This window comes from Poecilia mexicana, unplaced genomic scaffold (assembly GCF_051168715.1).
Source record: "Poecilia mexicana isolate PSO_F unplaced genomic scaffold, ASM5116871v1 scaffold_12, whole genome shotgun sequence".
Lineage (NCBI taxonomy): Eukaryota > Metazoa > Chordata > Actinopteri > Cyprinodontiformes > Poeciliidae > Poecilia > Poecilia mexicana.
Genome location: NW_028263381.1, coordinates 19,498,296 through 19,525,865, shown reverse-complemented (window position 1 = coordinate 19,525,865; position 27,570 = coordinate 19,498,296). Strand labels below are relative to the sequence as shown.

General features: G+C 37.9%; 1 protein-coding gene across 1 annotated transcript in view; it reads left to right on the top strand.

Annotated features, from left to right (window-relative positions):
- The first annotated feature begins 16,294 nt into the window (after positions 1 to 16,294).
- Positions 16,295 to 27,570, top strand: part of LOC106921688 (leucine-rich repeat transmembrane neuronal protein 4) — a 102,938-nt gene continuing 91,662 nt past the window's right edge. The window contains exon 1 of the mRNA XM_014993527.2: positions 16,295 to 17,849. Within this exon, the coding sequence (XP_014849013.2) occupies positions 16,329 to 17,849 (1,521 nt within the window). The 5' untranslated portion in view covers positions 16,295 to 16,328. The remainder of the gene's footprint in view (positions 17,850 to 27,570) is intronic.

Sequence of the window (27,570 nt, the reverse complement as noted above, 5' to 3'; positions counted from 1 at the left end):
TTCTACTGCAGTAGCATAGTCTCACAATTAAAAAAAAAATAAAATAAAATCTGCGCACATTTTAAATTTGTGTATGTCCAGTCAGCAGAGGGAAAAAAAACAAACAATTGCTTTCACTTAAATCACTAATGGAACATCTATTGATAGTGTGTGCAAGTGAAGATACTGAAGCAATTTGTTTTATCCAGTGAGTTTTTTTTTTTTTTTACATGTTCAGGATGATTTAAACAAACGTTATTCATTAATCCTTGGCTTTGTGTTTACCTGGTCAATAAAACCAAATTGGATGAGATGCCACTCAAAGCTGCTCTTCAAACTATGAACGAACAGAGCACATGGCGTTTAAGTGAGACCATTTCCCATTGATGTTTGTAAGTAAGGAAATGGGAATGGGGAAATAGTTAATGTACTTGACCTGCACATGATATGCACAGATCAGTTATTTTAAAATGAGAAAACAACTCTGAAGAACAACAATTGGTGAGTGTAAAATTATGCCTGTGCAAAACAAAACAATGTTGATATCTTTAAATAATTAAGCCAGTGTTAACTTTTAATACCTTAAAAATGTATTCTTCTCCCCTATGAAACACCATAAATGCTTAAATTATAATTTGGATTATTTTAAGTTTTACACTGCTGGAATGAAATGCTAATTTATTTTAAGTTGTTTTATTTTATTTTATTTTATTTTTTTGTTACAGTTCTTTACTAAGAGTATCAATAAATGTAGAGGAGGATGTTAATAAATCGCTGGGATTCCATAGCTGCTTCGCTAGTTGCAAGTCTCCTTTTTGCAGGTCGCATCCATTAACCTTTACCCCAAGCTGCTTTACAATCTGGAGTGTTGCGTTTCATATAGTGTTGCTCAGGTTGAAGGTAGGGTGTCTGGATTTAAAGAGTTTCAGACATAATGAGGACATGAGGGGTGTAAACAAGCATGACAAAATAATTCTTCAGGAACTACTGGGAATAAATTCAAATACCATCTCTGTTACATTTTATCATTAAAGGGGTTACATGTTGTGAAAGTATTTTTATTTATTTTTTCTGTCACATTATGGTGTTCAGATATTAAAATATAGCATGAAAAAGTACTTGGACGTGGTGCAAACAGTGCTTTTTGCTGCTTGCCGTTGATATTGGTTTACCCTTATTTTTTGGTCATTCAAGTCCCCTACCTAACAGACCTTCACAAATATAGCTTTCCCATCTGTGTCTCCAGAACAGAACCATATTTAAATAGTCTTATTGTTGTTTTTCACAGTCTTAACAAGAAACTCGTATCATCGGAACATGAAAAGAACCTGTGGGGAAGCATCTGCATTCGTTGTGACTCTTCCATTCATCTTTGTTTTATTTGGATGCTTAATAATTTTTTATTTTTTCTATTTGTTACCCATTTTCAAAACAGGGAAAACACGGATTGGTAAGCCAGGGCAGATGAAATGCACATAAAAAATTCAGCTGCCTATTTCATCCTTTCTAAAGTGCATCGGCTGACTCAGTGGGAGGCATTGCATTCCTAATGCAAGATTCTGCAGAATATTAAGCAGTGCAGAAGCAAAATTCAATTATTCTTATTGTTGTTATTACAAATGCAACATTTAATTTGAACAAATTGGAGAAAAAAAATGCACGTTAAGGAATAATTGTTAACAAATTTGCCAGATGGACAATTATTGTTGCCTCCTGGATTATGGGAACGTAACAATTCTTTCTTTATTATTTTTTTTTTGTAATTATTTCTTTACTTATTCAGAGAGATGAGTGTTTCCCAAAGCTTTGAAGTAGTAATCCACCATTTCATTTTAACCTAAACTTTAAAGTTAGATGACAAAAGACAAAAATGAATACTAATAAGTGAGGCTGTGATCTAGTCGGTTATTTAAAGTGACAATATTATCTGTGGTTAGATATAACTTGAACTCGGTGAAACAAGTATGAACAATTACTGAAGTTTATCTTGTCGGATTGTGAGAAAGCGAAAAACAATATCTCTAAAATGTGCTGTTTGAGAATTTCAATAAAAAAGTGACCTCTTGGAGTCAACAAGTTTATATTCCAACCATTGGGTGTTGTGTCCATGCAGCGGATTGGGAGCAAACTCGAACACTCAAACAAACATAAAGGAGGTTCCTGAACTCTACTGTGACTGTGACTGGAGCAACATCCTTTGATAAATTGATAATAAAGCTGACACTTCTGGTGTGAAACAAAGGATGGGCAAGTAGGAATACACATCATGCACGGTGGAGGATCTCTGATGTTTTGCTTCTTTTTCAAACATCCCTGAAGACTTGTTAGAATGCATGACATTTTGACCTTTCAGAAAAGCCAGTAGGTTTTAAATCAAATATGATGTGTTCTGCCTGCTTAAAGTGGGACAATAAAGTAGCAGGACAATAATCCAAAACACGTGCTGAAGTTTACGAGACAGTACTCAGCCTGCTCATGAGGCCATTTCAGATCCCAGACCTGAATTTTAAGGAAAACCTACAGGGGTGAGCGCAATACAACTGAATGTAAGAAAAAGAGGTTGACGACAATAATTTCATATTGTGAAATTCCCCAGCACATATATTTACTCAAACTAAAGGTTGAGGGTTTTTTTTTTACACTTTCACTGTAAGATTATACATCTGAAAATAAATAAATAAATAAAATAAAATGCCCGTGAGACATTGTACACATCTTTTTTCGGGGCGCCAGGGGATATGTCTGCATGAACTCAGTCATCCAAACTGCAGCATTTCAGCACCACGGACAGCTCTGTGTGGTCTTTGGCTTCCTTACTCTGAGCGGTCTGACAGCTTCTTGTTGACTTTTAAGCTAAATACAGATAGTTATTGGAAGTCACAAAAAAAAAAAAAAAAACACAACTCTGCAGCATGAATAATATTAATAGTATATTTGTATGTATGTACATTTATATTACACATGTCCTGACATACACTGGACCTACATGAGATGAGATCTGTTGTAAGTAAACAGAATAAAAACAAAACTAAATAGATGGAGAATATGGCTCTGTGCCCAGGACAGCTCACTACCAGGGGGCGGCATAAGTATTTGAAAAACAACAAAAAAAAAACAAAAAAAACGTTGCATCGGCTTATCCGGTGAAAAGACACTTTAAACATACTTTTAATAAGTACAAGTGTGTGTGTGTGTGTATATATATATATATATATATATATATATATATATATATATATATATATATATATATATATATATATATATATATATATATATATATATATATATATATATAAAATAACACAGTCAGATATAGATAAGCTGACATTTTCTAAGAACTGCTGCTGAATAGTTGCAAACCTATTCCTTAGGAAATTATATCTTTACTTTCTGGGGGTGACCGTCCCTCCCTGACGCGTAGTGCGCGATGAACCCTTCGGACTTGCGCCCTGATCGCGGTCTGACCAGAAGAGGGCATTCCGCTTCTGCCTGACAAAGTTGCTTTGACATGCAGACGTGATTAACGGCGGCGTCATGCTGCATTTCAAACCCAGCAGCAGCGAGAGGGAAGGGAACGATTGAGCAGGGAAAAAAAAGAAAAGAAGAGGGGGATGTTTGGATGACTTTCCCGAGAGACTCGTTGACAGCGCTTCACACTCACTTGGGAATAAACCTGCTGCTTACTTTCTTTCGGCGTGCCGCGCAGAACACAGACGAACAAGGTCTTTTACCAGAAATATTTATGGGAACTAACGGCCTGCTTTTTTATACCACGCTGACGCGTGTGTGAAGTTCCAGACGGGATTTTCGTGGAATTTCCGTGCGCATGTAAGACTGACATGACTTACTTGGATGTGATATTGTTACCGTCTGCGCCAGCTGCAGTGCTCTTTCTGGCTGTTAACTAAAAAAAAAAAGAAAGAAAAGAAAAGAAGCTGATTCTTCGCTCTGCTTCTGAGACATGGATAGAGAGTTCTGAAGCCGGATTTTGCCAGCCTTTAATCTGGAATCGGGAAGTAAATGACATTCTCTGCGGTTCGCTGGGACGGGAATAGGTGCAGAGCTAAACCGGATAAAGCATCGCAGGTCCGGGAGAGTGAAAAAGGGCAGGTGCGCTTTGGAATCAGCGACTGCGCGGAGAGAGCGGACCGGTGGATTAGGACGGTACCTGCGTGTGCTGTGGAGAGCGCATCATGCGGACTCGGATGTCGCGCACAATGAGCCATTAAAACCTGTAGGCTGGAGCGAAAACAGATAAGCGGATATGGGTAAGTTTTTTTTTCTCCCCTCTTTTAATCTGTTTGCTGAACGTAGGTGGCTGCCTCCATTTCTCACAATGCAGATCAAATTGTGTCTTCTTTCCATAGTAGAAGCTGATGAAAACCGGACGATTGCGTCAAAAAATGTCACTTCAGACGCACCGTTCTGAATTTGTATTTTTAATATTTTTCATTTAAGTGATTGGAAAAGCTTCTGAAATGTGGCTGCCAGTTAGTCGCAGAGCTGCAATGTGTGTGTTTTTTTTTTTATAAATCTCCTGATCTCCATTTCCCTGTCCTTCGCTTTCTTAGAAAACTGGCTTTTAAATCACATTTTCAAATAATGCGATTAGAAATTCCGCCCCTAAAATATGCAGAAAGCAAATCCGCCTGCTTGTTTTAATTAAAGAACACCCCCTTGTTTTTCTCCGACTAGTTCGGGTGCACGGATGCACTGATTGATATGGATCGGAATGCAAATGCGCGGCGCATTTTGGAAGCCAGTCAACTTTATAAAACGTGCCTCTGCATAATCATTTATTGTCCTGTTTGTAGGCGCGTCGCACGGATCCTGCTGTCCTGCCTCACGCCAAAGCTGTGTGGCTCTGAGAGGACCAGTCGTGCAGGACTTTCTCTATCAGATTGATTTTTCATTCAGCAAACCCCATCGTGTTCTGCACCTGCTATCAGCAGACTCAAATTTAGCATAAAGAGCATAAAGCATGCGTTCAAGTGTGTGTTGTGCTTGGTTGTCTTTCTGTAGCAATGAAACGGGCTATTATGCCACTGTATCTAACCTACCCACTCTTACTCTCACTTCTAATTAGTATTTACCATTTGCCCCTTCTGTTACCCACACGCGTGCGCACTATTACTTACCCACAGGCCGCCCTGTGCCACACTCTTGATCCCCTTTGAGAGAGCTTCTGATGAAAATAAAATAAAAAAGAAAATCCCATTTTGATCAACACTTCAAAAAAAAAAACTGCATGATTTCATCTTTTTTGTTCTAGACCTAACCAGTTGCTTGAGTTTATTGGGGGAGTTGTACCATTAATTGTAAAACAGCATGACACATTGATCCACAGCAGGTTACTGCACCACATCAATATGAACTGTACATACCAGTACACTACACTCTATAGGAGCTGCAATTCCTGCACAGGGCCAGACTTAAGAGGATATGAGCCCCTGGGCTCAAGCCTGTTTTTACTCGGTTTAAGCTCGTTGTGATGCCTTATGCACACATGTTTCTTTCACTCATTTAGCCATCCCAATTCTATGTGCGCATATTATTCACCGCCTTATCAGTCAGAAGGTACTAAGGGGAGCACACCCTGGTCAGGTCAGAAGTCCATCAAAGAGCTACAGGTAGATCTACTACACACAGATTATCCATACTTGCACACATATGTTCCCTTTCATCTTTTTGGAGACCAATTTTGTACCCACACTTTGGAATTTCATTTCCTCTTGCTTCTATTTCATGTCTATATGTGAACCATTTTGACCCGTATACTTAAAATCATTTTTTTTTCTTGTTGTCATGTTATTTACATTTTTAGATTGCTATTAAAATCCTCCAGTCTTGCATTTATTTTCATTCAGTAATACATTATTTTCTAACTCCTATGTTACTGGGCCAACCAAGAACTGCACATAGCCATTTTTTTACATATCACTGATGTAGGTTGAAGCATACTCCATATATTCTATCAATTGGAAGGCCTTTGTTGCCATCTTTCAGTTGGAGTTATTCCCGATTATTCCTAATTTCATCAGTGTAAATACTAATTACCTAAGGTAAAACCCATGATATCTCTGATCTCTTTAATTTAGCACCTGTTCAAAAGGGAAAACACAAATGAATGTTTTATTTTGAATTAAATCCCTGCTATTGTAAAATCATCTCTTGGACTCAAGCCCAAGCTAGTGTAGGCAACCTCCTGTTGATAGATATTAAATCTTGGACCCACATAATCATTTTTTTTTATTTAATTATTTCACACATGCTAACATTCCCTTGGAATTTATGAGGAGCACAGAAACAATGACCATGACCAAGGACAGTTTAGTGCAAACAAATAACCTAACTTATATTTAGATGATCCAGGGAAGCATGTGAGATATGTGCAGTTCTTTGTTATTCAACTAGGAGTTATGGATATTCTTCAAAAGTGTTGCCCCATATTGAGGTTGCTGCAAGTCAGTGATGAATTTTTTTTTCACTCCAACACCTCCCATCCAGAAATCGATATCAGCTGATTTGAGTTTTGCCATATATTTTGTTTTCCTGAAGGAAGTTGTCATCATGATGGTACACTGTGGTCAGCAACGAATACTCAGGTTGGCCTTGGAGTTTCATTGAATGAGGCTAAGGCGGTTAGAGGCTCAAGTGTGTAAAGAAGAAAATCCCAGAAGAAAAAGTTTGAACTGGTGCTGAAAGGCAGGGCGAATTCATGACTTTATGTTATTTATGCCAAATTCCAATCCTACCAGCTGTAAGGTGCAGCTGAAATCAACACTGATCCAGTTTTAGTAAGCAGAAAACTTGAGCTTCAGTTTTCTGTTGTTAGTTAACCAAGGTGACACCTACGTTCTGCTCCTGTAGCCCAAGGTTTATGTTTAGGGATGTGTTCTGCTTATCTTTTTAATATTTAGTGTTCATGTCATTTTTTTTTTTTTTTTGTCTTTTTGCTTTTCCATCATCTCCAATCAGTCTGGGAATCCTGAGCTCTGACATTACCAAGTTATATCCGACCACACCCCATTGCTGTTGATTCGTTTTTGTCTCTTTCTCAGAACATTTTGTGTAAACCGGTTGTGTGTGAAAATTATAGTACATTTAATTAAATAGTTAGACTATCTATAAGGGACTGCCTGACCATTTCTTGATGGTCAGTTTGTTCTTCAGCAAGTTGCCTCCACCATGTCTAGATACCTAAACACATCGATTTCCTGCCAGGAGATTGGCTGATGAGCTCTTTGTTTTAACAAGCTATTGAGCAGATAAAGTTACTAGTGAGTGCAAACAGGAAATTCCTGCACATCTGATGTGACGTGAGTGAAACCGAGGTTCACAAAATCCAAGCTGTCAATGCAACACACCGTTGTGCATTTTGCTCACAAGCATTTGATGATTGCGCTGTGTTTTAGTCTTCGTTTTTCCGCCAGAATAGCTGATTGTGAGCCTCTTCATTAACAGCATGCGATGCACTTATGTTTCATGGACCATGTCATTAGAGATGTGCCTCACAGGAGGAGGATGTTAAAGTGGAGAGAAAGTACAGAGCTCAGAAATGAATTTAGATGCAAATGACATTTCACACAACCTCTCAGCATCTAAACACAATATGTTTCCTGTTACAGAATCAGTGACCATGGACTACTCTGCACTGTATACTTCAATAGTATCAACAGATGGCTTTCTGCTGGCCTTCTAGCATCACACAGGCAGCACTCTACAAATGTCAGGTGAAGCAGGTGCACAGCGAGATCAACTAGCCCTTTGAGGGCAATATCTCTCCCCTCTGTTTACATTGGGGGGGAAAAAATCAACTGCTTGTGTGGAAGTTCAAAAAAAGTATCCAAATACTGAGGCATTTTAAATTCTTTTTCATAAAGTTTGGGATGAACCATTTCAGTGCCAATTATTAGCTTTTTATTTTTATCTGCACAACCTAATTTCACCCAATTCAGCCAACATAGTTAGTGTTATGATTTCAAAAAAGATTAAGAAAATGTCACTGAACGGTTGATTTTAAATCGTTTTTCATCCTGTTTTTTCAGACACTGCCCTTACAGACTCTAGTGAATAGCAAAGGAGAAGTTAGATGTTTGTTTTTCTGGTATTTTATTTTACATCACAACTGTTACCTTCTTTTTTCCTAATAGCTATGTATACTCAGTGGTGACTTTCTGTTTGTGCTAATTGGCTCTCTGCCCAGGGCATCCTTTTGCTAGGAGGTGGCTCAACCAGGGAAACTGAAAGAAGCCATTTAATCACCCTGTTCAATTTTCTCTTGCTTATTTGCATATTGAGTCAGTGAGAACTGGGTGTGCCCCAGTCTCTAAAACACATTGTGTGGTCATGCATGAACTGGATTATTCTAACAAATAGACCAATAAATAGATACTTAAACAATCAGCTCTGATGTGGACTTGCATAGTTTTGCTGTGATTCTTGATAAGGGATGCTGTTGCTAACAGAAGCTCTGATGTCCCTGCTCACAGCAGTATGTTTTGCAATGAGGTGATTTTGTTGGCTTAAATTGGTTGTGATTGCAGTAATAAACATATCCTGTGCACATGCTTCGTGGGTGTCAAACAAAATTTAGGTGCATTCTCGCCACTTACTGGGCCAGAGTGTGTGCATCAGTCATACCCGTGAGCCAAAACTGAGAGAACTGAGAGGTGTAATCACTAAAATTAATCAAGATTTCATGTGCTAATCAGAAGGATGAATACCATTCTGGTTGATGGAAAGTCATGACAGAGTCTCTCTGGCCCTTCTTATTAAAACAAGTTTGGACTGAACTGTAAAAGCATGTTAGTAACTAGGCAACCACATAGAAACGGTCGAGGCTTCTCTAATTTAGGCTCTGAATAGCAGATTGAGATCGAAATTACTATAGTTACAAAATTCAGGTAATTGGTAGACAGCTGTTTGATTGCACGGTTTGTGTAAACCCGGTTCGATAACGTCCTAATTCATAGATGTTCCTGTGATTAAAAAAAAGAATAAATAAATTAAAAAAAAGTCTTCTTCTTTATATATTCTCTGTCATTGCTAAACGACAGTGTGCTGTGTTACAGTCACCAATATTGGTGTGTGGAGTCACTGGAGGTGACATTAATGCTATGTTCTTATATAACAGTGCGATTATCAGGCAAACTTTGGCAGCGATGCGACCCGAGCGTATTTCTGTACAATCGTGATCGTAATCCTTCCTGTGCAGTTCCACCTAACAAGACCAGGAAGCACAAGGAAGCAACAAAATGGCACAGTATTTCCAAGCTTTTGTTTCATCGGTTCTGGCTTGGCTGGCTTTGGTATGATCCCACAGATAATTGGAGACTAATGAGTTGGCTTAGGCTGATTTGGGGACATCCGTCCTTATGTTTTAGGCTGCTGTCCAGCCTCTATGGAGTGAAGACTGAATCTGGTAGCAGTTTTGTCAATGACAGGCAGCAAATAGCAATGAGCCACTCATGTGCGCTCAAAGTGCACCAGTTAGTGAGTCCATTTGCCAAGTTATTAAGCTGCATTTGGTTTTATTTTAGGTCAGCAGTAAAGTGCACTTACTCTTTCTATGTGTTAGGGTTGAGAGGCAGAAATAGCCATCTTCTGCTGCTGAGGACAGCAGGGCTGTCTGCTTTATAACAAAGCATCGCGCACATGCCTTTAGACAAACTTGGACTTTTATTATCCATGCCCAGAAAGCATCGGATTACGAGAAATAACAGTAGAACGTAAAGTGGTAAAATAATAAGCATTGATGCATATAATTCTAAAAAAAAAATGTTTAACATAAAAGATTAATTTTAGCAAAACAAAGAAGGGAGACCATAGAGCACCTTCAAACAAATATCTCTTGAATTTATATTGTAGTACAGAACTGCGATATATTCTAGTGGGATTTTATGTGATAGACTAATACAAAATTGCGTATATTTATTATGCAAATAAATATATTCCAGCGGGATTTTATGTGATAGATCAATGCAAAGCTGTGTACATTTCTTAAGTAAACAAAATAAATCTGAAATGTTTGGTGTGCTTTGGAAAACTATCACGTCTTACTTCAATTGCATCTGCAAGTTAGACATTTTAAACTTTGAACATTCTTCTTTCAAACTATTACTCAAGCTCAGTCAGATGGAGAGCCTCTATGAATGCACTTTTTCAAGTCTTTGCACAGATTTTGTTTGAATTTATGTTGGTCTTTACTTTTACTTGAATATTCTACCACTTGAATAGGTTTTGATGAAAGCTGACCCATTGCAGTTCTGATTTTATTTTGAGGTTTTCGCAACGTCGCCCCAGCCTAAGGTGTTTTGCAGTTTCTGACGTTTCTATGGCAGCCATTCAGGGCTGATTAAAGGCTTGCTCATACGAGGATTTAGCCAAAGCTCCTCCCAGGAGCTGTAGTCTCTAGCCGAGCTTCTGCATGACAAAGCAGCCCTCCACTGCGCCTTCCCTACACAGTTCCACCAGACTAGCGGCAGCAGCAACTAGCAAACACCTGGTGGAACTGTGCATGTGCTGAGCTCATCATAGGAACTGTTTCTCAGTATGCTGCTAAGAATGGTCATCATGGAGAAGAACTGTTATGATGATGTGCTGAAGGCAGAGTGTCGGAAAGAGCAGCACCATCTTAAAGACCAGTTTCAAAGTATACATTTTTTTAAGTTATTTTTGACATACATAATCTTAATAACAACTGAAGGTTGTTTACTTGTTTGTGGTATAAAATGGCACTATGCACCTGGAAAATACATAAATACTCCCTATAAATGTTGGTCGCATCTGACTGTATTTCTGTTGTCAACTATGTGATTGTCATTCACTGCAATCACATTGTTGCAGGAGCTCTAATGGCAAAACTTGAAACTGTGTCCACATTCTCACACTTGCTGTGTGTATTCTGTGAACCGACTATGCACACACTGTCCACTGTCCTTCATTTCCCACAATCAAATTAAATCAAACTGGTTTGACTACAGATGCGTCTGACATTGACTTTTTATTTGTGAAAAACTTCAAAAACCATCAGTAATTTTCTTTCTACTTCACAAATTGTTGCTACCTCATGTCGTTCCAGCTCAATGTACAACACATTGAATTGGGGGCAAAATGCAAAAAAAAAAAAAAGAAAAAAAAAAGAAAAGGTTTTGCCAGTTACTGTAGATAATGACTTCAGATGGGAATAAACAAAAGTTGCAAAGGAATGAAGATGACATTTTTTTTGAATCCATGCTCAAAAATAGGTTTTGAGTTACAAAAGCATCCTGATGGCTTCAGGGTTCCAGGGCATGCAAAATTTAATGTGTGCTAGACGAAAGGAGAAATTTCTTTCAAATGAAGGAGGAAAAAAAAATGGTAACGATGAAAAGGACCTCAGCTGGGAGGTAATAGAGACACAAACCCTTTGAGTGACACCTAGGAGGGTGACTTGTGCTGCTTCGTGAATAAGATTAGAGGAAGGAGTGGGGCAGAAGATGGCCTACAGAGGCCTTAGCTCATAGATGTCTCATTAAACTGCATGCCATGTCAGTCAGAGGGAAAGGGGTGTTTTGTGAGCCAGCCTCAATCTGTAGGTGATCCAGGAGTCACTTCTAATAAAGCAAGCGTACTTTGCAAATGGGACGAATGCAGAGTAGAAGTCTTGTTTTGCTCGTCCTCGTGGGATGCAAGGCTGAGCGAAAGTTCGCATTCATGTGTAGTGGAAGCTGCCCACACATTTTAGTCCACTCTTGAACATGCATTTGGTTCTAAGTATTTTAAATGGACATGGGAGAATATGCACCCGCCATTTGTCTACATCACTTTTCTTACCTCGTCTCCTCTTAGATTTTGATATGCATTATGCGCCTTAGACAAAAATAAATCGACTACTCTCACAAATCTTGTGATCCTCATCTTTCAATCTCTGCAGTGTGTGTATGTTAAAGTAGCACAATTGTTGGACCCGGAATGAAGAAATATGATGGATGGAGCTGTTGGTATAATCAATAGCCAGCACAAATTATCTTTGCGGCTCCACAGTTCCCTCCATCTGTAAGGGATGATGAAAGAATCTTCTGAAAACAAACACTAAGTGTTTCTCTTTCAATCACACTGCAAGACACAGACAAATACACATACAATCCCCATATGGGATCGGCAGATGCTTGGCAGTGAACTAAATGGCTATGTTAGACACCATATGGTGTATGATGCCTCTCAGCCACACTGTCAGGGACTTACATCTGACAAATCCCCAGAAGATTATTGAGATTCCACAAGTTACGCCTTTGACCGCAATAGAGGTATTCCCAAAGTCTGGAGATTCCCACGTTTCAAAGTGAGGTTCGTCGTCAGTGTAACATACTAAACATATGGCACGATCAGTCTGGACTCTCGGTTGTACCTGTCACCATATTGTAATCTAATTAGAAGATGGATCACTTCTATCTCCATGTATTAATCTTATCTCAGTCTGATCATGGCAATAAATTTCATACTTGATGATATTGCCTTGAGAAGCAGACTGAGGTGAGCATTCTCTCATACTATCTATTCCAGCGGAAATCAATGCATCTTAATGACAGATCATTAGTCGCTGGGCAAAAGGGAGAGAGGACTGGGGGGATTTTAAGTGGAAACAACTGATTCCAAGCTAATAAAAAACAGGTTTGTTGAAGGAAGTCGCATACCCTTTTTTTGTTATCTTTATACCACCAATCATTATTTTGATGTTTTACCAAAACTTCAAACCCTGTTGAACTATTTTCACATTTTGTCACTTTAACACCACAAACCTCAATGGATTTTATTGGCATTTTACATGATAGACATATATAAATTTAATAAACCAACACAAAACACAAAGACAAAGTTTGCTGTCCGTTTCTATTCATTCAACTTTTGCTTTGAAATCCCCAATTATTTCCATACTAACCTCCAGTATTGATCAAATTGATTTACTTGTGCAAAGCACAGCTATATGTTTTTTTTTTTTTTTTTTTTAATGTGATAGAAACTGTGCATCATCCTCACAACATTATGGTGCCTCTGCTTTTCCCCATGATCTTATCATTTTTGCCGTCTCTGGTGTGTTCTTCTTTCTGCAGGATGCTGTTTGTTTGCTAATGTTCTTTAGCAAACGTCTGAGGCCTTCACAGAACAAAAAACAAAATAATAATAAAAAAAAGCATTTGTCTTAATTACATTTTAAATGTGCTACTTTGTTTTCGTCCAAAACATAAAACACTACTAAATCCACTAAAGTTTGTCACTGTAAGGTGATTAAATGTAAAAGAAAATATATGTATGCCAGCTACTGCGTCTTGTGTCTATGGGATTATGCCTCCCCTTTCTCCAAGCTCCAGCCTTTATGAAAACCAAAATTTACATTCCAGTTTCCTGCTCTTTCTAATTCCAAGTCTGCTGGAATTATCTTTCAAGTCCTAAATATTTAATTAATCTTAGAACTAATCCTACAACTAAACTTAAAAATGATGAACACCCTCGATCCATATTTTCTGGTTTCTTCATCAGTTTCTCTGTCGCTGCAGTAGTGTAATAAATGTAATTCACACACTTGAATTTCAGGCTCCAAATTTGTCATGCCCAGCTCTTACAGTGTGTCTTCACAAGCGGCTCGTGTTCATTATTCCTACAGTTTTGTTAAATTGCAGAATTTCTAAGAAAAGTGCACTTGATGGTACTTTATCAAGCCATAAATGCGAAAGCCTTCTTTGGGATCTGCAGGTGCGGCAACCAGGGTGTAAAATGTAACTGTTCTTAATAAAGGAACACCTGTACACCAGCTTACCTGAACAACCATTAAAGCAGACATGTGAGATCAGTATTCAGCACAGAATCGAAACAAAAAAAAAAGACACAAAAAAAAACACAGGGACTTTTGTTAAAGTACGTGTTGAATACACAAATCTGAGATATGTTGCATTATTAGACTAAGTTATGTGACTTGTTTTGGGTATGTGTATATTTACTAACTATTCATGTGCAAAAGATCTGATTTTTTTGAGTAGTTTTATATGCTTTATTGAACTAAAATCAGGAGTATAAAATCTGTGTTTTTGAAAAAAAGTCTTCTGAGCTTCTGTTCCCGTGAACACCTTTCACCAAATTCCATGGCATCCACTGTTTTGTCTCCTCTGTAGTAAATATAGCCCAACAATCAATGCAGCATAACGTTTCCAGAGTCATATCTTCATCCATATTTGGAGTTAGTCTTTCCAAAAGCAATCACAGTGCCAATTGCAGAAGCAGATCAGTCATGGAGAGTGAGATTTTACTCAGCACAGAAAAAAAAAATCAGCATGAAAGGAGTGATAGTTGTGTCTACAGTCCTGGAGGCGTTTCAATTTAGACTCCAGTCATTTCATGTTTAACCAAACCAAAGCAGAACAGATTCAGTCTGAATCATTACTTTTTGCTTTTCGCTGGTCCAAAAACATCACTATATCCCCAGAGGAATGGAATTTCACAACACCTCTCTGCAGAATCAAACAACTACCTGAAAGGCAGTTTTGTGGATTAGTGTGGGCATGATGTTCAGCAAGCGTGTGTGTGTGTGTGTGTGTGTGTGTGTGTGGTCTTGTTTTTTGCATTCTCCAGACTCCTAAGAAGAAAGTCTGTGAGGTTAGGCTCTGGCATTTTGATGAAGCTAAGTTGAAATATCTTATTTCAGGCATGTGATAAATTAAAGAGTTTAGGTACAGCTATTTTGATTGCATTTCAAGATATTTGTATAAGGTCTTAAAAAATCAACGGGGTAGAAGTCTTAAATTCATTTTAAGGACATTGGAAAGTTTTAAATATTAAACATTTTTATAATAGATTTTAAATTTCATTTAGCTGCACAATTGTACCATTGTTCATTCATTGCTTCTTTCACCATTTTTGTGTAAATGTTGGCCTTAGTACTGTGACAAAAAATACAGGCCCTACAATGCAGGATAGCAAGCAACCTTTTCTGAAATATTTAATTTAAAAACTCTGCTCCTGAAGCTACCTTGTTTTAGCAGGTAGTTTCAGTAGATAGTAATTAAAATCACCACCTACTTTGTACTGGTAAGATGTTTACAAGATGGAGCTGTTTACAGGAATGGCAATAGCGATTACTGTGCACTGCAATATGGCATTGAGTTTTTTTAAAACTATTTTTAAATTAAAAAGCTACATTTATATTTCAATTATTTAACAATGCTGTTTCAATTTATAGTTCCTTTTTGGACTGAGTCAAATAACGGTCCTGGATTTGACAATATTTCTTGTCAATTCTCTTTTACATCTTTTGCAAGCTTTCTAGAACATGCTTACTGGTTGTAGGCATGTTGTTTGTGGTGATGTGCTGTGTTTGCTCTAGTCTGATGAAAAAGAAGCTTACATTTGGTTTCAGTCCTTAAAACCTTTCAGTTTATATTTAAATATGGTTATGGACATCTCGACATTCCACCTCACATCTTCAGTGGCTGTAGGTCTTTTTGGTGATTTGCAGTGGCAGTCCTCATTTTGTCTGGTCACTTAGTCCCATTGAAAGTCTTTTTTTCCCCAACATATTCCCTATCTGCGCTGCTTGGATCAACTAGTCAATTTATTGAATTTAATAAAATGTAAATGAAGCTATTTTTGCTTTTATGTCTTATGATGACGTGGGTTTTAGCCCTGTTGTTCTATACCGGCTCCCTTGGTATTTCCACCTCACTTTGATGCTAAGCGCATCTGGTACATTGCATGTGTTCTGGATCTTTACACATCCTCTACTCTGGTAATATTTATAGGACTGTCTACTGGGTATATTAACTCTGCCTGCACATGGAGTCGCATTTAGCTGGTTTTGCTTTTGAGCTGAAAGAATGGGCTTCCTGCTATACAGGGACTTGTTATGCCATAAAATGTTTTCTTCTTCCTCCTGTTCTGGGTTGAATTTCTTCCCCAGTTATTAGTGATTTAGTACACTTCCAAAAATCAAATTTATTTGTTGATGTTACATTTTAGCCTTTGTTTGCTTTTCTGAAGAACTTAAAGTAACAGTCCAAATGTGTAGGAAAAGATTCTTGGATTGAATTCAAATGTTTTAGCCAAGATGATCAAGACAACTTATCTCATCTTAATGTTCGTAAGAATCCCTTTTGTTTTATTGTCTTTGTCTTTTGGAGACAAATGAGGTCACAGGGACAAGTGCCTGCAGTCAAGTGTAGGCATATGAATCATAAAAAGTATTTGTTCAATAAAATACTTCTATTTTAATCTCAAACATAATTGGAAAGTAAATATCTTATTTTCTAACCTTCCTTTTCTTTCTTTTTTTAGGCTCTGCTCTGCAGCGTCGCTGGCTATTGTTCCAACTCCTGATGCAGGTGTGGCTAGCGGCAAATCCATCTCTAAGTGATCGCCACTGCCCTAAGAGTTGTCGCTGTGATGGAAAAATTGTCTACTGTGAGTCAAGCGCCTTTCGTGATGTCCCCAAGAACCTTTCAGGAGGCTGTGAGGGCCTGTCACTGCGGTACAACAGCCTCTCCAGTCTCCGCGCAGGACAGTTTGTTGGCCTCAACCACCTTATTTGGCTGTACTTGGACCATAATTACATTGCCTCTGTGGATGCAATGGCATTCCAGGGGGTCCGCAGGCTTAAAGAACTGATTCTAAGTTCGAACAAGATCACATCGCTCCATAATACAACATTTCATCCTGTCCCTAATTTGCGAAATTTGGACTTGTCATACAATAAACTGCAAGCCTTGCAACTTGGCCAATTCCAAGGGTTACGTAAACTTCTTAGTCTTCACATACGATCTAATTCACTAAAAACTCTCCCAATGCGTCTTTTTCAAGATTGCAGAAATCTTGAATTCCTTGATCTTGGTTACAATCGCCTCCGGAGTATCACCCGAAATGCACTTTCTGGACTTGTAAAACTCACCGAGTTGCATTTGGAGCACAATCAGTTCTCCAAGATCAATTTTTCCCATTTTCCTCGACTCTACAATCTACGGGCTCTTTACCTGCAGTGGAATCGCATTCGGTCAATGAGCCAGGGCTTGACTTGGACCTGGGCCTCTGTCCAGAAACTGGATCTGTCAGGGAATGAACTGACAGAAGTAGATCCCGTAGTTTACCAATGCTTACCAAACCTGCAGACTCTCAACCTGGACTCTAATAAGCTGACAAATGTTTCTCAGGAGGTTGTTGATGCTTGGATCTCACTGACCATGATTAGTTTAGCAGGAAATGTTTGGGACTGTAGCCCTGCCATCTGTCCCCTTGTGGCTTGGCTGAGAAACTTTAGAGGGGCAAAAGAGACCACAATGATTTGTGCCTCTCCCAAGAAAGCTCAAGGAGAGAAAGTGATGGATGCGATTGAAGCATTTGGGGTTTGCCAATCCAACCAAGGGCCAGTGATCACAGTGAATATTACTCCAAACCTATCCAGTGTCCCTGTACAGACAGAACATAACCCATCTGTTCTGGCTTTGACAACTAGCTCGGGAAAGAGATCTGAGGGCTCTCTTTGGGGTCCTACTTCATTGGCAGTTACCCCACCTGTTGCACTTCCTCCAGAGCAAGACTTAGAGCCCGTCTCCTTCCATAAGATTGTGGCTGGAAGTGTTGCCCTGTTTCTGTCCGTTGCGATGATCCTCTTGGTAATTTATGTGTCCTGGAAGCGCTACCCTAACAGCGTGAAACAGCTCCAGGAGCACTCTGCCGCGGCACGCAAGCGTCGCAAGAAACCCCGAGAGACGGAGCGCACCCTTAGCTCCCCTCTGCAGGAGTACTATGTGGACTATAAGCCCAACAATTCTGAGGCCATGGATGTGCTCGTCAATGGAACTGGACCGTGCACCTACACCATCTCAGGCTCCCGAGAATGCGAGGTATGACACACTACTAACACTACGCTCAAATTAATAGAGTAAAATGATGGCACAGGCATTTCTTTTGCTTGTAACGTAATACTTCATGTTTTCTGATGGGTGCTTCACCTAAACCCAATCTCTTCTCACATGCATTGTTTGTTATGTCACAGAACAGCATGGAAATACAGACAAAATGAAAGTTATTGTCACACTATATATTCTTTGGTGTGTGCTATTTGACTATTTATGCCCTTATTTGGATTTCACAAGCTTTTTCTTTGTTTTGGTATGCTTTTTTTTCAGTATTAAAACAAAAAAAAAAGTTTTTTGTCAGCATTAAAGCTTAAGGACGGCACCTACATGCTGGATGTGAATGACAGTAGTACTCTTTTTTCCCTCTAAATGGAGCTTCCTCAGAGCAAATGACTTCACACTTTTTCTTGACACAGCTATGACTCAAGATAGTTGTTGAAAAGCTCCGCAGTCCCCCAACAGCATTGCCTTTCAGCTTTCCTTCCTTCCCTTTTATACTATGGCTGTAGTTACTCGCTTGTTTGCTCACTTGCCTAAGTGATTAGTTAAGCATAAACTGAAATGAATACTTTCACTGGCCGTTGACACTTAAATTCACATTCATGGAGGTAGGGGGGAAAAAAGTATTTGTTGCACACAGACAGAAGCAGTCTTTGATAGTCCTTAAAGGAGTGTGAATCCTTTGAAATGTTTTACACACAGGCAAGTGATTTTCTTCAAAAAAAAAAGTATTTACACACCACATCAATGCTGGAATAACACGTTTCTCCGCTTGCTTTCACTTACCCTCCTGTTGTGTACTTGACCCGCAGTATAAGGATAACGTAAAGCTCTTATTCCAAGAAATACTTACCTCTCATTTTCCAGGTTACATTTTACATTTATTCACTATTTCACTGATCACATTAGAATTGTGAATATTGGGCCTTTAGCTCATTTACCACCTATGTCGTGGGGTTTTTTCTTCCATTTATTCCCAAAGGTTAATTATTTTTAGAAAACGACTCAAATATTTCTGCAATGTCACATTTAGCTGCAGACTTGAAAACATGATACAATTTACCATGTTGTATCATGATAAATTAGACTGACGTGCCAGTCTAATTTAAAAAAAAAGGTTATTTATTTTCAGATAACGTGTTTTATATATCATAAATGAACTAATGCTGCCAGTTGATTAAAACATATCAGATTAATCACATTATAGAACTGATTAATCAAGATGAATCACCATGTTTAACTTTGTAAGCTTGAAATGTAAATATTGAAGAATGCATCACCAACGTTGTCCTTGTTTTATGCCACTTGCAAAGTGAAGAAGTGTAGTTTCACTTCTCATCTATTTGGTGTGTAGTAGCCGTGCAGTAATTGCGATTACCCACGGATGTCCAGGGGTTTCCGGTAAAGGCAGTAAATGTGGCGTCTGCCAGCTGTTGTGATTTAGCTGCCTCAATGATGTTATACAGTTTATGTATTCTTTTTTACAATAGTTTTTGTTGAAGTTTCTACAGCTGCATCCTGTCAGCGTTGTCTGACAAGCGTGGCTTGATGTTGTAAAATCGCCCTGAATTAGCATCTTTGCTAGCGTCAGCGAAAATGTGCTTTCCTCGAAGATGGTCTTTTAAACACCTTGCGCTTTGGCGAAAACAGAATTTATTGTTGCAATATGTACATACCACCTTGATTTTATCCACTGCTCTATCAGGGAGTTTTATCAAGCTGCATTTGGTGCTGAGCACACTAGTTTGACTCAACTTGCTCATCTTTTCACTCGCATTTGCGACTTTGCGTTGTTGACCAAAGACTGTGTGATGCATTGTTGTGAACCAGGTAGAGAGGACATAATAGGTTATGCAATTAATTTGCATTATATAATATTATCACATTAAACTTTTTAGATCAGTCGCCTGCATGTGTCAGTATTTTCAGCCTTTGGATAAATTTAGGCTTTACTTTGCTGTTCTAGTTCTTCAGTGTGGGCAAATTTCACGAAAGAAGTTGCTCACCTGCTTTCTAAAATTAGCACTCTGCTTTGAAAAGTTGTAAAATGTAATGACTGCTTTAGCTGAATCTCTACAACTCTTCACTTACATGCACAGCTGTCTAAGCAATGTGGAGTCAGTCATACACAGACAAGCAGCTTCAGTCTGCCTTTTAACTGTGAACATCATTGTGAAGTAAAACTCGCTTTGATTGTTAGAGAAAAACAATAATTGATCAGAAAAGTTGTGTGGACAGCCTATGCTTTAACTTTGCAAACCTTGGACAGAAAAAATGCTTTAGCTTAGTGTTTGGGAGGTTAGGGTCTCTGATGTTAATCATTCAAAATCGTCATCAAATCTAGTGACAAACCTAATTATTAATATATTAAATATTTTGTAGGTGGATGAACATATGCACTAATAAAAAATGTTTGGCTGTGGTTCATTGCATGCAGGTCCATGTCACTTTCCAATTAAATTGTTTAGTTCTCAATATACTCATATATTTCATAGTCTTAGATGATAGGTAAATCACGAAGGGCACATTTAACTAATCGTTGGCATTTGGATTGATCAAGGCCTTTTCTCAGTTGATTATGGTACAACCACTTCGCAACATTTTTTCATTTAATGTGACAGACCATCATAAAGTAGCATGTAGTTGTAAAGGGAAATTCTTCACTAATACAATTCCTAAAGGTTTGGCCGGGGAATGGGTTCAGTCCCCCTTTACCCTCAATACCCCTAAAGAAAAGTATGTGCAACCAGTTGTACTAATTCAATAAAATGTAATCCCAAGGCACTTTTTAAAAATAGTCAATTCAGTCAAAATATACAGAAAGATTCGAAACTAATAAACTCTGAATTTACTTTTGGAAGGTACTGTATTACCCATAATGGTGGGTCACAAAAATATTTAAAATACATGTTATTTCCTTATAAACACCTACTTGGCATCATCCCCAAAAGTTGACTCTTTTATTTTTGCATACAAACACTTGGCTGTGCACCATGTGGATGTTGTCTGCTGTGGTTTGGGTCGCCTTTTAATCAGCTCTTATCGAATCCCAAGGATAGAGTTGGACAACTCTGGTCTTAAAGGGCTGTTGTTCAGCTTGTCTTAAATGTCTTCCTGCTCCAAATGACTGTTTCACATCACTTCGCCTTATCACTTTGTTCTACAGGGACCTAATAATTTATCTCAGATAGAACAGACAAAAGTAGAAAACAGGCAGCAGGACTGCTAACCCCTCAAGTAACATTTCCAAACAGACTTATTAGACCTTAAGGGAATTATTAATTCAAGGATTTACATTTAAGTCTTATGCAAAATATAGCATTAAACTACAGTAAGTGAAATCGGCTCAGAATAAACGCCTTCCTTTTTATTGTGTAGTCTTTTGCAGGTACTCTTGAAAATACACCTTGTCTTTCCTTATCTGTCCTTCCCTCTCACCTTACAAAATGGTGGAATGGTAAGACAGGAGCTATCCATCAGCAGTCCACGAAGTCCTGAGTTCATCTCAGAATGTGCTCTGATCTTGTTTCTACATTTTGTTGCCTTAGCGTAGACATAAATCACTGGACAGAACATGGCAGCGCTTGCAGCACTCTGCCCACCTCGCAGCGTTGCTTCCGCTTTCCGCCGTTAGGTGTGTAGCGGTTTATGTTCATCCATCCCTGAGCCGGAGTTTCTTATTCCTCCTCCGTCACTTTTGCCATTCTTTTCAATCTGGATTTTTGTGCCACGGTATATAGTAACCTCTTCATATTATTGTCCTTGCTCTCTCAGGTCCACTTGCCTCGGTGTTTGGCAACCTTTTTAGTGAAATATCAGAAGATAGTGGAATCCTCATTTCCTTGTGTCACTTCAATCAAAGCAGACTTTCCCCCCCGTCATTTCATTTTGATTTTCCTTTTATCTGGTCCACTGTAGCTGCACTCCTGAGGTGCGCAGTGGACTTCACCTGATTTCATGTTTGATGTCACCTCTTTTATGTGTCAGAACATCATTTTATGCCTCCTGGCACTTTTTTTTTTTTCCCCAGTGCATTTTGTAATCTGGCAACACTACATAGTAACATATGCACTCTCCTCTCTCTTCATTTTCCTGCCTTTTCATTTTGTTAAATATTGATGGGTTTAGGAAAATGGCCATCATCAGATTTCCCCAAGTTGATTTGTGGCTCTTTACAGTTTAAATGCCGGAGATACGAGAAGGAATTCGTTGTTTAGATTTTTTCGTTCTTTTTAAAGCCTCTCATAGGTGCTTGACTTATGCTCTTTATCCTCCATTCTCTAGGTTTGACTCAGGCACCTTACTAGGTTTCTTCTTTAAAAAGAGAGGAGGAGCAGGCAGCCATGAAAATGATCAAATGCAAACATTTTTTTTTATCTTAAATGTATGCCTAAATATATGGATTTTATATATTTCCAGTAATTATATTAAATGATAATAACATTTTGATTTTTTTTGCTGAATTGTTTGTAAGAACAAGATGATGCATGTTAAAAACAGGCTGAGTAATCCTAGCTGGTGTTGAGTCTAATTCTTTGATGAGCCCACGTTGTCTGCTTGATTCAAGCCTTCCCTTTCAGTGCCACTTCTGAAATTCACTCTGTTTTTATTTCTTTTTGTTATATTCCTGTTTACCCTTTTGACTCCCAACAACTTTCTCTGATACTCCTGCTGACAATTTTCAAAGCCCAGTGAACCACTAACTGCACCTCAGAACCAGATCAGCACATGACACCTGGCTTTTTAAAGTGTTGCAAAGAAGCATTTGAAGTTCTTCTCAGCTCATAGTGACATTTCAGAGGAGGAAAACGTGATGTTTTGATATTGAAGATTTTCCCACAGTCATTCCAACACTATATTTCCTCTTCATATCTGTCTCTGAGCACTGTCATAAGAATAATACATAATCATTTGTGTTGTATCACAGCCTCTCCTTTCATAGAAAACTAATTAAAATCTTGACAAGTCATTCGGTTAGGCGTTTGACAAGATATCAAGAGGGATGAATGCTGATGTGTGTTCAAGTAAATGCCCTGTATACATTTTTATTTTTGTAGTACACACAACATTCAGAACCCTGAAAATGACCAATCAGAGAACATTGTTTTCATTTCGGAAAAGAGGAAATAATGCTGTTTTATAAATTAGATGTTTTAATTAGCAACATTTCATTCAATTGGCACTTTAACAAAAAACACGTTTTTTTACATCTATGAATTATAAATCTTGAAATTGAAAATGAAACAATTTGCATATAATTTCTAAACTATCTCAACAAAAATATTACTTCTACGAATGAATTTAAAAAAAAAATCACTTGATGAAATCCCACTTCATTTCTCGCCAGAGTTAAATAATGACCAATCAAAATTAATCAAAAAGCAAAAGAATAAATGAAATGGATAAATAGATAAATGAACATATAGATTACCTGGGCTAGATATTTTTCCCAGGCACCATTTCTCAGTAACTTTACTTTTTGCCCCAGTATTTTTATTTCAAAAGAGACAAAAATAGAATTAATTAATAGAATGAATGAATATATTAATTTAAAAAAGGCAATAAACTAGATGTTTTTCCAATGCTTACTTGTGACAATATGTTGTGACAACATGTTGTGCTGATTACACCCCACTAAGATGAATAAAAAAAAAAAAATAAAAAAAAGATTCGCAAACTGAAAAACCCCCCCACAACAAATAAATACAGAAACACAGATACCAGTAGCCGTACCAGATGTTTTCCCTTCAACTATTTACACATTAGGACTAATCTTACCACAGTATTTGTTATGCTGATAACACCTTGCTTGTTTCAAATTTTAACAGAATGAAAGCAACCTGAGTAAACAAACAAATTAATGAAACAATACAACACATGTATTATGTAGATTATTTTTTCCATAGATCTGGTTACACATTAACCATATTTGTTTCCACAGTATTTCTGCTATGTTCTTGAAACATTGCTAATAATGGGACACTATAATGGGAAATTACCGAATACTGTATCTAACAATCAAATAGGATGAAAAAACAAAACAACAAAAAAACCTCAACAACCAGACACAGACTCTGCTTAATGTTCTTCCTTTGCGCTAATTACACACTAACTGTTCTAATTACAGCAGTATATCAGGTTACGCAGTCGACACCATACTATATACATATTTCACCAGGATAAAATACCAATATTTCAGGGCTGTCAATCAACAAAAATATTTAATTGCAATCAATCCTAGAATTTTGTTCAAGAATAATCAATAGTAATGATTAGCTTTTCCCCCTTCACACTTAAATATACCTGCTTTCTTTATTAATAGTATTGTAAATTTGCATTAGGAATTTTAACTTCTTTACTTATGCAATATTTAGTTATTCATTTATCAAGTAAGGTTGTAAGTCAAATCTTGTACATTAGGTTTAACATTATTTATACCCCTGACAAATTTCTATTTATTTACAGTTAAATGCATATATCAAAATAAAATGTATTGTGACAATTTTATTTTATTTTTTCATGTGTTGCAATGATCTCTGCACCTTGAGGTTATAACACTCCTTTGCTGTCACTCTAGTCTCCTTCCAGAGATTATCTGTAGGATAAGTCAGGATTCTTGCTGGCCTATCTTGCCATTACTTCCACTCAGAAGAATAACCACGGTCTAATGAATGAATTACCTAAAAGTAATTACTTTAAATGTGTTAATTATTTTCAGCCTGTATCATGAATTCCCATAGTTGCCTATGAAGAGTGTTCAAATGTGCATAGCAAAATTCACATAAGCTATATACTACTCATAAATCTCTGGAACTTTGCAAGAATGTACGAGAAATCTTAAAGTGTAATTTTGAAATTTTTCTTCTTTACACTATCTTAAAGTTAACATTGCTTAGGTAACAACACCTGGTGAAAGAAAACAAAATAATACTGTATAAGTAAAAAAAAAAAAACAACAAACATTTAAATTTGTCATGGTGTCAACACAAACACTGGGACACTAGCCAAGGATGAATTAGCTAATTACAATTCAGTGGAGAGGTTAAACTTCAACATGCTAGTGTCTTCAGTCTGTAATAAACCAAGTGGGAGTCTTAAAACACGCACTGTGCCGACTGTGGGAAAACATCTCTCTTATCCGCTAATCCTGTCTGTTTCACACTCCCGTTCCATGCTGCTGCTTTCCACACTGCTGTTTGATCCATGCTTAATGAGGGTGGAAGATCACTAATGCAGCAATTACATTACCTGGAAAAGAGGCAAGAGTAATTCCTTTTCCTCGTAGCTTTCTGTAACGCAACCAAGGCGTATTGTTAGTGTTAGGCTTTGTAAGTTACACCTTCTTCTTTGTTTTATGTTTGACCAGTGGTTCTCATTATAAAGCTGCTGAAGCTTTGGTATTTCTCTTTCATCTGTTTGCATTTTCTCTCCACTCATCTGGCAATCAACCCTCATCTCCTTTCCTGCTTCCAGTTTCAAAGTCCTTTTTCAAAGGTGTTCCCATTTGTTTTACAGAGGTCGCTGCTCTGTTTTATTACCTCATATCTTCCTCTCTATCTGCTGATGAAGTGCTGCTCTCCTAAACCCTTCCATATGGATGAGGAAAGTAGTTTAACATATTGTAGCTGCGTCTAAGCAGATAAACCGGGATCCTTTGAGAGTGAATAAAAGGTGAGGGATAATATCGCACTTAAGCCACACCTCAGAGAAGCCTGTGTTTGCATTCCACTTATCCTAACAATCTGTTTAGATGAGCACAAAGCAGCAATTACAATCATTTTCAAGCTGCCATATTTTGAGCATCAATGTGTGGAATTGTGGAAGGTCAAAATAATCTATTTTAGAGCAACTGAACAATAAAAATGTCAATAAAAATATTTTATTTTTGTGGTCAGATTTGCTTTAACTTATGAACTGAGACTACATTTCAGTGGAAGTTCCATGAAGCTTTTGGCTCTTTCCATAGTTTATCATCACTTTTCCACTTTAGAAATCACTTGAAACCGGCTTTCACTTGTTAGTGTCCACAAAAGCCCTCTGCCCTGCTTGAGGCAATTCATTGTAATGCTCTTGGTAACATGACTGGCATGCATTGCACAAAAAAACACCATGCCAGGATCAGACACATTGCTCATTTAGATGAGTAGCGCTAAGGCTCCCTCTTGGAGTTGGGCCCCCAGCTGGGGAGAAATATTCACACCTCCAAATGGTGCAGGCTGATTGCTGTGCCGCCAGAGGAAATTTTTCAAGCTGCAGTTCAAATGCAATTTTTTTTTTTTTTTTTTTTTTTTTTTTTATGTCAAAGAGAAGCTCTGGCACCGTATTTAGTGATGAGTTGAAAGCAGAAGACATAATAAGGGCGAGCAGCAGCTCATCAGGTTTTATGATTCCTCCAATGTTGTTGGTTAAACAATATTTCATCAAGGAAAGGCTGAAACTGATGGTTGAGGTATGGAAACATCCATTATTTGTAAGAAAACTACACAGATTGTGAGGGAATAAACTCACGCAAACAACAATTACACAAATTTTCATTTGTGTTGTAATCTAGCCTTATTTGAGTAGTCATAAAGATCGTTATCTATTGATAGGATGTCTATTAGATGTGTGTATTTTAGGCAATTCAAGATTTTCTTTCACTACAGCGACCTTTTAATCGTTCTGATTTATTGTGAAATGTTTCAGGATATCAAATTATTCTCCTTTTCAAAAGAAGACAGAAGTTACAGTAGTCATTTGTGTACTGGAGCAAAGAGAGAAGCAGATCTTTGCAGCTAAATGCAAAAAACGGTGCTCTGTTTATATTCTTGCTGGTATGATCCTTCTCAGTAAGATTAGACAGCGGTGCTCCCACTTTCCCCTTAATTATGCTGCGAACCAGTAAGAAAGGCGAATATGAGTCATTGATTTCCCGGCATGTAAGCATACTGTTCTCATTTCAGCACATATGTGCAAGCCTGCAGTGACGTGAAAAAATTCAAATCATTACTGTAACAGGCACAGTGTTGTTTTATTTTTAAACCAGAGCAATTGCCACTGACAGAAACACTTACGCTAAACATTTGTGCTTTTTTGTTTATGTTAGTCGGTCATTAATGAGGTCTTTGGTAACTATGTCTTTTGGGTTGTGTGTGGATGAATGGAAAATTACGACTCACAGATCTCAGATATTTATTTCTGCAGGATATTTGGGTATTTTAAGCTGCTTTTCATTATTAGCATTTCTGTCTTGTAAACAGTACATATCAATCTGAGAACGCGGTTATTGCAGATTCTTGGAACTACATTTAATTTATCAGGGTTTTTATTTATTTATTTTTCTTTCGCATTCAAAGTGATGAAACTCTGCATCGGAATTTTGTTTATATGAACCCAAGGCTAATGTCAGCCCATCCCAGAGCTGTGAACTGTTTGCGCACTCATTGGTTTTGACAGTATTTTTAGGCCAACCTGTCCGGCACATTCAGAAAATCTGAGTTTAAGTGCTGTAGGACACACAGGAAGGCAAACACCTGGCAACACCATTGAGCCGTCGACAAGCAAAAAGGAAAAATCAAGAAAAATCGGGCGGTCATACAGGCTTCAGACTGGGAAGTGTTTGTCCACGTAAAGAATCTCTGCCCTTTGTCTGCAGATCATCCTCAAAGCCTCATCCTTACTTGATTGATTTTTATCAAATTATGTGTTTATTGTGGCCTATGGTAAT